The 13,760-nt window shown below is 45.2% G+C and overlaps 1 protein-coding gene across 9 annotated transcripts in view; it reads left to right on the forward strand.

Annotated features, from left to right (window-relative positions):
* heatr5b (HEAT repeat containing 5B) overlaps positions 1-13,760 on the forward strand; it is a 150,050-nt gene that overhangs the window by 6,608 nt on the left and 129,682 nt on the right. For all 9 annotated transcript variants that reach the window (XM_045702256.1, XM_045702258.1, XM_045702264.1 and 6 more), the window contains exons 5-8: positions 1,119-1,268; positions 1,461-1,632; positions 6,720-6,877; positions 7,271-7,393. In XM_045702256.1, the coding sequence (XP_045558212.1) occupies positions 1,119-1,268; positions 1,461-1,632; positions 6,720-6,877; positions 7,271-7,393 (603 nt within the window). The remainder of the gene's footprint in view (positions 1-1,118; positions 1,269-1,460; positions 1,633-6,719; positions 6,878-7,270; positions 7,394-13,760) is intronic.

Consider the following 13,760-nt stretch of genomic DNA (forward strand, 5'->3'; position numbering starts at 1 on the left):
GAGCAGGGGTGAGGGCTCCCTAGGTTTTAGAGAGCAGGGGTGAGGGCTCCCTAGGTTTTAGAGAGCAGGGGTGAGGGCTCCCTAGGTTTTAGAGAGCAGGGGTGAGGGCTCCCTAGTTTTTAGAGAGCAGGAATGAGGGCTCCCTAGGTTTTAGAGAGCAGGGGTGAGGGCTCCCTAGGTTTTAGAGAGCAGGAATGAGGGCTCCCTAGGTTTTAGAGAGCAGGGGTGAGGGCTCCCTAGGTTTTAGAGAGCAGGGGTGAGGGCTCCCTAGTTTTTAGAGAGCAGGGGTGAGGGCTCCCTAGGTTTTAGAGAGCAGGGGTGAGGACTCCCTAGTTTTTAGAGAGCAGGGGTGAGGGCTCCCTAGGTTTTAGAGAGCAGGGGTGAGGGCTCCCTAGTTTTTAGAGAGCAGGGGTGAGGGCTCCCTAGTTTTTAGAGAGCAGGGGTGAGGGCTCCCTAGGTTTTAGAGAGCAGGGGTGAGGGCTCCCTAGGTTTTAGAGAGCAGGGGTGAGGGCTCCCTAGTTTTTAGAGAGCAGGGGTGAGGGCTCCCTAGGTTTTAGAGAGCAGGGGTGAGGACTCCCTAGGTTTTAGAGAGCAGGGGTGAGGGCTCCCTAGTTTTTAGAGAGCAGGGGTGAGGGCTCCCTAGGTTTTAGAGAGCAGGGGTGAGGGCTCCCTAGTTTTTAGAGAGCAGGGGTGAGGACTCCCTAGTTTTTAGAGAGCAGGGGTGAGGGCTCCCTAGGTTTTAGAGAGCAGGGGTGAGGGCTCCCTAGTTTTTAGAGAGCAGGGGTGAGGGCTCCCTAGGTTTTAGAGAGCAGGGGTGAGGGCCCTCTAGCAGCTCATAATGCTTCTTATCGTGGTATTCCGACTGACCTGTTTTAAATAAAGGTTTAAATAAATAAAACATTCTAGGAACGTCAGGTTTATATCGTTGCTCAGAACAATGTACAGTTCATCATGGCAACAGTAGTGGGATAGACTTAGATTGACTTGGTAGGCTTAGAATGACTTGTATGTACCACCCCATTTCCCCTCATCCCCCTCCCCTCATGCCTCTCATCGCCCCCCTCCTCCTCGCCCCTCCTCTCATCCCCTCTCCTCTCATCCCTCTCCTCTGTCTCCAGTCCCAGGGTCGTAGTGAGATTCTACTCAGTCTACAGAAGGTGTTGAATGGTCTTGGTGGAGCAGCAGCCTCTTGCCATAGAGACATCTATAAGAACGCTCGCTCCCTACTCACAGACCGCTCCATGGCTGTTCGCTGCGCTGTGGCTAAGGTGAGTGAATAATGTGCAACAGTCCATAAATTGTGAAAGGGCTCAGATATGACGATGACCGTCGGTTGAAGGGAGGAGGAGGACCACATAGCTGGGGAACGCATCTACTCTGTGCTTCAAGGCCCTGGAAGGATCTAACTATTAACTCGGTCGCTCTGTCTCTGTCTCTCTCTCTGTCCTCTCTGTCTATAGTGTCTTCTAGAACTGCAGAATGAGGCTGTATTCATGTGGACCACCGAGCTGGAGAACGTAGCTACTCTGTGCTTCAAGGCCCTGGAAGGGTCTAACTATGGAGTGAGGGTAGCCGTATCTAAACTACTGGGAACCGTCATGGCCACGGCCCTGATGCCCAAACAAGCTGCAGGTTAGGCCCATGCTCTAACGGGGGTTTCCTTTCTCAGGTTTGACATGTTAGTCATTTAGCAGACACTCTTATCCAGAGACACTAACAGTTAGTGTGTTCATCTGCTGTGGGATTAATCCAGGGATTCTCTGATGGGTCTCGTTGATGATATCCAGGGGTTCTCTGATGGGTCTCGTTGATGATATCCAGGGGCTCTCTGATGGGTCTCGTTGATGATATCCAGGGGCTCTCTGATGGGTCTCGTTGATGATATCCAGGGGCTCTCTGATGGGTCTCGTTGATGATATCCAGGGGCTCTCTGATGGGTCTCGTTGATGATATCCAGGGGCTCTCTGATGGGTCTCGTTGATGATATCCAGGGGCTCTCTGATGGGTCTCGTTGATGATATCCAGGGGCTCTCTGATGGGTCTCGTTGATGATATCCAGGGGCTCTCTGATGGGTCTCGTTGATGATATCCAGGGGCTCTCTGATTGGTCCCAGTGGGTGGGGGGGGTCAGATCCCAGTGTGAGGTGGTGGGGGGGGTTTGAGATCCCAGTGTGAGGGGGGGGTCAGATCCCAGTGTGGGGGGTGAGATCCAACAGCACTGTCAGATACATCCCTGCCATAAGTTGAAGATAGCCAATCCAATAATGTCAGGGCTGTATCTGGAATGTTGACGATAGAAATATAATATCTAAACATTCTGTAAATGTCCGTTGCCCAGGTGAACATAATCAAAACAATTAACCAATGATATTTTGTACAGATAAAGTATTCAAATCCCTCCCCTTTTTCTACATTTTGTTATGTTACAGCCTTATTTTAAAATGTTTTTATACCTCAATCTACACACAATACCCCATAATGACAACGCAAAACCAGGTTTTTAGACATTTTTGTAAATGTATTAAAAACAGAATTGTAAGGTATAAGTATTCAGTACCTTTTGATATGAGATTCGAAATTGAGCTCGGGTGCGTCCTGTTTCCATCGATCATCCTTGATGTTTCTACAACTTGATTGGAGTCCACCTGTTGTAAATTCAAATGATTGGACATGATTTGGAAAGGCCCACACCTGTCAATATAAGGTCCCACAGTTGACAGTGCATGTCAGAGCAAAAACCAAGCCATGAGGTCGAAGGAATTGTCCGCAGAGCTCCGAGACAGGATTGAGACAGGATTTTGTCGATGCACAGATCTGGGGAAGGGTACCAAAAAAATGTCTGCAGCATTGAAGCTCCCCAAGAATATAGTGTCCTCCATCGTTCTTAAATGCAAGAAGTGTGGAACCACCAAGACTCTTCCTAGAGTTGGCCACCCAGCCAAACTGAGCAATCGGGGGAGAAGGGCCTTGGTCAGGGATGTGACCAAGAACCTGATCTGACAGAGTTCCTCTGTTTAGATGGTTGTCCTTCTGGAAGTTTCTCCCATCTCTGCAGCACTCCACCAATCAGACCTTTATGGTAGAGTGGCCAGACGGAAGCCACTCCTCATTAAAAGGCACATGACAGCCTGCTTGGAGTTTGACAAAAGGCACCTAAAGGACTCTGACCATGAGAAACAAGATTCTCTGGTCTGATGAAACCAAGGCTGAACTTTTTGGTCTGAATGCCAAACGTCACGTTGGAGAAAACCTGGGACAAGCCCTACTGTGAAGCATGGTGGTGGCAGCATCATGATGTGGGGATGTTTTTCAGTGGCAGGGACTGGGAGACTAGTCAGGTTCAAGGGAAAGATGAACGGCGCAAAGTACAGAGAGATCCTTGATGAAATCCTGCTCCATGGCGCACAGGACATCAGACTGCGGCAAAGGTTCACCGTCCAACAGGACAACGACCCTAAGCACACAGCCAAGACAACGCAGGTGTGGCTTTGGGACAAGTCTCTGAATGTCCATGAGTGGCCCAGCCAGAGCCCGGACTTGAACCCGGTCTAACATCTCTGGAGTGACCTGAAAATAGCTGTGCAGCAACGCTCCCCATCCAACCTGACAGAGCTTGAGAGGATCTGCAGAGAAGAATGAGAGAAACTCCCCAAATACAGATGTGCCAAGTTTGTAGGGTCATACCCAAGAAGACTCAAGGCTGTAATCGCTGCCAGAGGTGCTTCAAACAAAGTACTGAGTAAAGGGTCTGAATACTTGTATAAATGTGATATTTCAGTTTTTTATTTTATTTTGAAACATAAAAAAAAAAAAAAGTTTTTTTGTCTTTCATTATGGGGTATTGTGATGTCATTATGGGGTATTGTGATGTCATTATGGGGTATTGTGTGTAGATTGATGAGGAACAACACATTTTAATCAATTTGAAAATAAGGCTGTAACGTAACAAAATGTGGAAAAAGTCAAGGGGTCTGTATGTTTTCTGAATGCCCTGTACATTTAACGATGAATAATAAGAAATAATTATTATAAATAAATAAAAAAATGTTTTATAACGGGCCGCCAGTTGGGGAACTCTGCTCTTACGTCTTAAAATGGATAGTTTCCTCTGAATACAAACTAACATGGTTTTCCTCCATATTTTGTTACGGTTAGCATTCTTAGTAACACCTAACATTTAAACTGTTCTTGTGCTTGTGTAATAAAACTGTAATTACTTTTGGAGCAACATTTTGTTATCGTGTTACATAATACTTTGGTAATTGCATTTTAATTGCATAGTAATGAACTGATGTACATAGGCAATAGTGGCTACTGTACATAGGCAATAGTGCCGGTTCCTTATTCCACTTATGTAATAACTCCATTATTAGGCAATTATACAGCAATTTCCAGAGTCCTATGTAACAACAATGTTATTGTAATAATGAAAGTTACTACACAAGTATAAGAACTGGATGTCAAGAGTTACCTGATTACCTTATGTCATTATTAAAATATATGTCTTAGTCATTATTAAAATATATGTCTCAGTCATTATTAAAATGTCTCAGTCCTTATTAAAATATGTCATTATTAAAATATATGTCTTAGTCATTATTAAAATATGTGTTAGTCATTTTGCAGCTGCAGAAGTGGTGCTTTCCTAATGCTGCGGTGATTCCCTGTTCCTCGTGTTTTTCATTCTAGGCTATAGACTATATTAACATTCATATCCCAGAGCCCTCCAAACCCTGTGCTTAACATTCATATCCCAGAGCCCTCCAAACCCTGTGCTTAACATTCATATCCCAGAGCCCTCCAAACCCTGTGCTTAACATTCATATCCCAGAGCCCTCCAAACCCTGTGCTTAACATTCATATCCCAGAGCCCTCCAAACCCTGTGCTTAACATTCATATCCCAGAGCCCTCCAAACCCTGTGCTTAACATTCATATCCCAGAGCCCTCCAAACCCTGTGCTTAACATTCATATCCCAGAGCCCTCCAAACCCTGTGCTTAACATTCATATCCCAGAGCCCTCCAAACCATGTGCTTAACATTCATATCCCAGAGCCCTCCAAACCCTGTGCTTAACATTCATATCCCAGAGCCCTCCAAACCCTGTGCTTAACATTCATATCCCAGAGCCCTCCAAACCCTGTGCTTAACATTCATATCCCAGAGCCCTCCAAACCCTGTGCTTAACATTCATATCCCAGAGCCCTCCAAACCCTGTGCTTAACATTCATATCCCAGAGCCCTCCAAACCCTGTGCTTAACATTCATATCCCAGAGCCCTCCAAACCCTGTGCTTAACATTCATATCCCAGAGCCCTCCAAACCCTGTGCTTAACATTCATATCCCAGAGCCCTCCAAACCCTGTGCTTAACATTCATATCCCAGAGCCCTCCAAACCCTGTGCTTAACATTCATATCCCAGAGCCCTCCAAACCATGTGCTTAACATTCATATCCCAGAGCCCTCCAAACCCTGTGCTTAACATTCATATCCCAGAGCCCTCCAAACCCTGTGCTTAACATTCATATCCCAGAGCCCTCCAAACCCTGTGCTTAACATTCATATCCCAGAGCCCTCCAAACCCTGTGCTTAACATTCATATCCCAGAGCCCTCCAAACCATGTGCTTAACATTCATATCCCAGAGCCCTCCAAACCCTGTGCTTAACATTCATATCCCAGAGCCCTCCAAACCCTGTGCTTAACATTCATATCCCAGAGCCCTCCAAACCCTGTGCTTAACATTCATATCCCAGAGCCCTCCAAACCCTGTGCTTAACATTCATATCCCAGAGCCCTCCAAACCCTGTGCTTAACATTCATATCCCAGAGCCCTCCAAACCCTGTGCTTAACATTCATATCCCAGAGCCCTCCAAACCCTGTGCTTAACATTCATATCCCAGAGCCCTCCAAACCCTGTGCTTAACATTCATATCCCAGAGCCCTCCAAACCCTGTGCTTAACATTCATATCCCAGAGCCCTCCAAACCCTGTGCTTAACATTCATATCCCAGAGCCCTCCAAACCCTGTGCTTAACATTCATATCCCAGAGCCCTCCAAACCCTGTGCTTAACATTCATATATATTTAGACTCATTCAGCTAACTGTTGTAGTTTTTGGTTCTTCATGAAATATCATATAAATATTTTGTTTTCAAATAACTTGGTATTCAAAATATCTTCAAATATTATTTGGTTTTCCGAGATCTGTATTTGAATGTCAAAGAAAAAAGTTGCCTTTTATTTTAAACTCTTTATAAACTATATTCAACTACCACCATTATTTGAAAAGTTGGCATTTTCAAATAAACTACAAAATCCACCTATTTTCTGCCCAGGTCTCATCTGTACTCCTTGACAGGTGAAAACAGTATAGTGGCCTCATCATTATTATTATTGTCATTATTATTACTACTATTATTATTATTATTATCATCATTATCATTACTATTGTTATTATTACTATTGTTATTATTATTATTGTTATCATTATTGTTATTATTGTCATTGTTATTATTGTCGTTATTATTATTATTGTCATTATTATTATTATTATTATTATTATTATACTGGCTTTTACAAGGTTTTTTCAGATCAGAGCAATGGAGGAGACAAGAAGCATTTTCATGACAATTTGAATAAAAGTCTGTCTGTCATTGGTTGACACTTCCCCCCCCCCCTGACCTCTGTACCTGTGCTATGTTACCGTCTTCTCTAGTGATGCGTCAGAACGTGAAACGTGCCACACTAGACGAGGTGTTGGAGCTGATGGCTACAGGCTTCCTAAGAGGAGGGTCTGGCTTCCTGAAGAGCGGGGGGGAGATGCTGAAGGGAGGGGGCTCTGTCAGCAGAGAGGTGCGGGTGGGAGTCACACAGGTACGTAGAAGTCCCTCCCGTTTGGATAGGTTGTTGAATAATAATGTGCTTGTTTGAAATGGACGACATCGCTGTCCGACTGTTGAATCACAGATCTACAAATCACCTTCATCCCCAGTAACTAATCGTTATGTGATGAAGACGAGTCAGACAGCTCAAACTGATCCCCTCTAACACGCTGATTGGTGTGGTACCAGTGATAATGGTTGTGTGTGGTACCAGTGACAATGGTGCGCGGCACCAGTGACAATAAGCCATGTGTAATGATGTTATAACATTCATAGTAAGGTGGTGATGGTGTTATAACATTCATAGTAAGGTGGTGATGGTGTTATAACCATTCATAATAAGGTGATAATGTAATCATGTAATGTTCCTTCTCTCCTCCAATAGGCATATGTTGTATTCGTGACCACGCTGGGCGGCCAGTGGCTGGAGCGGACCTTTGCCACGTTCCTGTCTCATGTTCTGGACCTGGTCAGCCACCCGCGGGCCACCCAGACACACGTGGAGGCGGTGAGTAGCATTATGCTGTCCATGCTAGGGAAGTTAGCATTGTGTTAGCAATAGTTATGCTACCCATGCTATGGGAGTTTTCAATGAAAATCACAGAAGCGAGGTACAGGCCAATGTTTCCCCATTGAAAGCAGTCAAGATAAGCAATAACTGTATTGGTATTATAACTGTATTATAGCTCCCATCCAAATGTCGGGAATGATACATACATGCATACATACAGTACCATACATACAGTACCAGTGAAAAGTTTGGACACTCCTACTCATTCAAGGGGTTTTTATTTTTTACTATTTTCTACATTGTAGAATAACAGTGAAGACATCAAAACTATGAAATAACACATATGGAATCATGTAGTAACCAAAAAAGTGTTAAACAAATCAAAATATATTTAATATTTTAGTAGCAACCCTTTGCCTTGATGACAGCTTTGCACTCTTGGCATTCTCTCAACCAGCTTCACCTGCAATGCTTTTCCAACAGTCTTGAAGGAGTTCCCACATATGCTGATCACTTGTTGGCTGCTTTTACTTCACTCTGCGCCCCACTCATCCCAAACCATCTCAGTTGGGTTGAGGTCGGGGGATTGTGGAGGCCAGGTCATCTGATGGAGCACTCCATCACTCTCCTTCTTGGTCAAATAGTCCTTACACAGCCTGGAGTTGTGTTGGGTCATTGTCCTGTTGAAAAACAAAAGATAGTCCCACTAAGCCCAAACCAGATGGGATGGCGTATTGCTGCAGAATGCTGTGGTAGCATTAAGTGTGCTTTGAATTCTAAATAAATCACTGACAGTGTAACCAGAAAAGCACCCTCACACCTCCTCCTCCATGCTTCACGGTGGGAACCACACATCTGTTCATCTACTCTGCGTCTCACAAAGACACGTCGATTGGAACCAAAAATCTCAAATTTGGACTCCAGACCAAAGGAAAAATTTCCACCAGTAATCTGCATTGCTCGTGTTTCTTGGCCCAAGCAAGTCTCTTCTTCTTGTTGGTGTCCTTTAGTAGTGGCTTCTTTACAGCAATTCAGCCATGAAGGCCTGATTCACACAGTCTCCTCTGAACAGTTGATGTTAAGATGTGTCTGTTTCTTGACCTCTGAAGCATTTATTTGGGTTGCAATTTCTGAGGCTGGTAACTCTAATAAACTTATCCTCTGCAGCAGAGGTAACGCTGGGTCTTCCTTTCCTGTGATGGTCCTCATGAGAGCCAGTTTCGTCATAGCGCTTGATGGTTTGATGGACTGTCGTTTCTCTTTGCTTATTTGAGCTGTTCTTGCCATAATATGGACTTGGTCTTTTATCAAATAAGGCTGTCTTCTGTATACCAACCCTACCTTGTCACAACACAACTGATTGGCTCAAATGCATTAAGAAGGAAACAAATTCCACTAATTAACCTCTATGGGCTAGGTGGGACGCTTGCGTCCCACCTACTCAACAGCCAGTTGAATCCTGTGGCGCGTTATTCAAATCCTTAGAAATGCTATTACTTCAATTTCTCAAACATATGACTATTTTACGCAATTTTAAAGACAAGACTCTCGTTAATCTAACCACACTGTCCGATTTCAAAAAGGCTTTACAACGAAAGCAAAACATTAGATTATGTCAGCAGAGTACCGAGCCAGAAATAATCAGACACCCATTTTTCAAGCTAGCATATAATGTCACATAAACCCAAACCACAGCTAAATGTAGCACTAACCTTTGATCTTCATCAGATGACAACCCTAGGACATTATGTTATACAATACATGCATGTTTTGTTCAATCAAGTTCATATTTATATCAAAAACCAGCTTTTTACATTAGCATGTGACTAGCATGTGACTAGCATTCCCACCGAACACTGCCGGTGAATTTACTAAATTACTCACGATAAACGTTCACAAAAAGCATAACAATTATTTTAAGAATTATAGATACAGAACTCCTCTATGCACTCGATATGTCCGATTTTAAAATATATTTTCGGTGAAAGCACATTTTGCAATATTCTCAGTAGATAGCCCGGCATCACAGGGCTAGCTATTTAGACACCCAGCAGGTTTAGCACTCATCAAAGTCAGATTTACTATAAGAAAAATGTTCTTACCTTTGTTGTTTTCGTCAGAATGCACTCCCAGGACTTCTACTTCAATAACAAATGTTGATTTGGTCCAAAATAATCCATCGTTATGTCCAAACAGCGGCGTTTTGTTCGTGCGTTCTAGACACTATCCTAAAGGCTAAGTAAGGGTGACGAGCATGGCGCAATTCGTGACAAAATAATTCTAAATATTCCATTACCGTACTTCGAAGCATGTCAACCGCTGTTTAAAATCAATTTTTATGCCATTTTTCTCATAAAAAAGTGATAATATTCCGACCGGGAATCTGCGTTGAGATAAACAGACAAAGGAAAACAAAGCATTCGGTCGAAGCGGGCACGCGCCTAAGCCCATAGTACTCTGAGTGGCCACTTGCCAAAAGCGATAAAGTGTTTCAGCCAGAGCCTGCCTCGATATCGTTCAACGTTTTCCCGGGCTCTGAGACCCTATGGAAGAAGTAGGAAGTGTCACGTTATTGCACAGATCCTGAGTCTTCAATAAAAAGAGCCAAGATGAAACACTACTTCTCAGACAGGCCACTTCCTGCTTGAAATCTTCTCAGGTTTTGGCCTGCCATAGGAGTTCTGTTATACTCACAGACACCATTCAAACAGTTTTAGAAACTTTAGGGTGTTTTCTATCCAAAGCCAATAATTATATGCATATTCTAGTTACTGGGCAGGAGTAGTAACCAGATTAAATCGGGTACGTTTTTTATCCAGCCGTGTCAATACTGCCCCCTATCCCCAACAGGTTAACAGGGCCCACCTGTTAATTGAAATGCTGGTTGAGAGAATGCCAATATTTAGATGTAACACTTTTTTGGTTACTACATGATTCCATATGTGTTATTTCATACTTTTGATGTCTGCACTATTATTCTACAATGTATAAATAAAGAAAAACCCTGGAATGAGTAGGTGTGTCCAAGCTTTTGGATGGTACTGTATATTCATGTCTCTGGCTAGGTTTCTATCCAATTTGCGACAGATTTTAATGTGAATATTCTCAAATCTGCATAAAACATTATTAATTTTCCTACCGGTAGGTGTTTTCATCAAACAGACTTTTTGCAGATAAAAGGCTGTGTGTGATGACATATAGTACACATAAAAATAACTTTTACCGTTAAATTCTCATGTACAGAATGAGAAATACAAGTTAAATGGGTTTCCATCGCATTTTCATCTCTACTGATGGTTTTGTCACAAGAGCTGTTGCTTCTTTTTAGATGCGCTCGAGCCACCATCTTGCAGATACAGATACTACCTATATTATGAGATTACTATGGATAAGAGCCATATTATCTGTATTTGTCAAACGGCAGCCAAGCACCGATCATCATGTCACCAGAATAGGAGCACTGTCGGTTAGGGGTTCGTAAGGAAGCATTTCACTGTGAGGTCTACACCTGTTGTATTCAGCATTTCACTGTGAGGTCTACACCGGTTGTATTCAGCATTTCAGCAACGTCACTCCGTAATAAGGTATTCTGTCAACAATAGTTATGCTAGCCAAGGCTAAGGAAGTTAGCATTGTGTCAAAATAGTTAACTTATGATTCCTGCCTATCATTCTTCTAGAGGTGCTAGCTGCTAAATGATAGCATCCTAGACCCGACATGCAGCCCAAGCTAACGAGTGTGGTTACCGTTAGGTTCTTATTTTTCAGAGTAAATAACTCACGGACACTAGAGAAGCTTTAACCAAGTTTAATCTTTCCCAAAGGTTCTGTACAGCTGAAAATTTACATTTACATTTAAGTCATTTAGCAGACGCTCTTATCCAGAGCGACTTACAAAATGGTGCATTCACCTTATGATATCCAGTGGAACAACCACTTTACAATAGTGCATCTAAATCTTTTAAGGGGGGGGGTTAGAAGGATTACTTTATCCTATCCTAGGTATTCCTTAAAGAGGTGGGGTTTCAGGTGTCTCCGGAAGGTGGTGATTGACTCCGCTGTCCTGGCGTCGTGAGGGAGCTTGTTCCACCATTGGGGTGCCAGAGCAGCGAACAGTTTTGACTGGGCTGAGCGGGAACTGTGCTTCCTCAGAGGTAGGGAGGCGAGCAGGCCAGAGGTGGATGAACGGAGTGCCCTTGTTTGGGTGTAGGGCCTGATCAGAGCCTGAAGGTATGGAGGTGCCGTTCCCTTCACAGCTCCGTAGGCAATCACCATGGTCTTGTAGCGGATGCGAGCTTCAACTGGAAGCCAGTGGAGAGAGCGGGGTGACGTGAGAGAACTTGGGAAGGTTGAACACCAGACGGGCTGCGGCGTTCTGGATGAGTTGTAGGGGTTTAATGGCACAGGCAGGGAGCCCAGCCAACAGCGAGTTGCAGTAATCCAGACGGGAGATGACAAGTGCCTGGATTAGGACCTGCGCCGCTTCCTGTGTGAGGCAGGGTCGTACTCTGCGAATGTTGTAGAGCATGAACCTACAGGATCGGGTCACCGCCTTGATGTTAGTGGAGAACGACAGGGTGTTGTCCAGGATCACGCCAAGGTTCTTAGCACTCTGGGAGGAGGACACAAGGGAGTTGTCAACCGTGATGGCGAGATCATGGAACGGGCAGTCCTTCCCCGGGAGGAAGAGCAGCTCCGTCTTGCCGAGGTTCAGCTTGAGCTGGTGATCCGTCATCCACACTGATATGTCTGACAGACATGCAGAGATGCGATTCGCCGACTGGTTATCAGAAGGGGGAAAGGAGAAGATTAATTGTGTGTCGTCTGCATAGCAATGATAGGAGAGACCATGTGAGGATATGACAGAGCCAAGTGACTTGGTGTATAGCGAGAATAGGAGAGGGCCTAGAACAGAGCCCTGGGGGACACCAGTGGTGAGAGCGCATGGTGCGGAGACAGATTCTCGCCACGCCACCTGGTAGGAGCGACCTGTCAGGTAGGACGCAATCCAAGCGTGGGCCGCGCCGGAGATGCCCAACTCGGAGAGGGTGGAGAGGAGGATCTGATGGTTCACAGTATCAAAGGCAGCAGATAGGTCTAGGAGGATGAGAGCAGAGGAGAGAGAGTTAGCTTTAGCAGTGCGGAGAGCCTCCGTGACACAGAGAAGAGCAGTCTCAGTTGAATGCCCAGTCTTGAAACCTGACTGATTAGGATCAAGAAGGTCATTCTGAGAGAGATAGCAGGAGAGCTGGCCAAGGACGGCACGTTCAAGAGTTTTGGAGAGAAAAGAAAGAAGGGATACTGGTCTGTAGTTGTTGACATCGGAGGGATCGAGTGTAGGTTTTTTCAGAAGGGGTGCAACTCTCGCTCTCTTGAAGACGGAAGGGACGTAGCCAGCGGTCAAGGATGAGTTGATGAGCGAGGTGAGGTAGGGGAGAAGGTCTCCGGAAATGGTCTGGAGAAGAGAGGAGGGGATAGGGTCAAGTGGGCAGGTTGTTGGGCGGCCGGCCGTCACAAGACGCGAGATTTCATCTGGAGAGAGAGGGGAGAAAGAGGTCAAAGCACAGGGTAGGGCAGTGTGAGCAGGACCAGCGGTGTCGTTTGACTTAGCAAACGAGGATCGGATATCGTCAACCTTCTTTTCAAAATGGTTGACGAAGTCATCCGCAGAGAGGGAGGAGGGGGGGAGGGGGAGGAGGATTCAGGAGGGAGGAGAAGGTAGCAAAGAGCTTCCTAGGGTTAGAGGCAGATGCTTGGAATTTAGAGTGGTAGAAAGTGGCTTTAGCAGCAGAGACAGAAGAGGAGAATGTAGAGAGGAGTGAGTGAAAGGATGCCAGGTCCGCAGGGAGGCGAGTTTTCCTCCATTTCCGCTCGGCTGCCCGGAGCCTTGTTCTGTGAGCTCGTAGTGAGTCGTCGAGCCACGGAGCAGGAGGGGAGGACCGAGCCGGCCTGGAGGATAGGGGACAGAGAAAATCAAAGGATGCAGAAAGGGAGGAGAGGAGGGTTGAGGAGGCAGAATCAGGAGATAGGTTGGAGAAGGTTTGAGCAGAGGGAAGAGATGATAGGATGGAAGAGGAGAGAGTAGCGGGAGAGAGAGAGCGAAGGTTGGGACGGCGCAATACCATCCGAGTAGGGGCAGAGTGAGAAGTGTTGGATGAGAGCAAGAGGGAAAATGATACAAGGTAGTGGTTGGAGATTTGGAGGGGAGTTGTAATGAGATTAGTGGAAGAACAGCATCTAGTAAAGATGAGGTCAAGCGTATTGCCTGCCTTGTGAGTAGGGGGGGAAGGTGAGAGGGTGAGGTCAAAAGAGGAGAGGAGTGGAAAGAAGGAGGCAGAGAGGAATGAGTCAAAGGTAGACGTGGG

The sequence above is a fragment of the Salmo salar genome, chromosome ssa19 (assembly GCF_905237065.1).
Source record: "Salmo salar chromosome ssa19, Ssal_v3.1, whole genome shotgun sequence".
In the NCBI taxonomy this organism is placed as follows: Eukaryota; Metazoa; Chordata; class Actinopteri; order Salmoniformes; family Salmonidae; genus Salmo; species Salmo salar.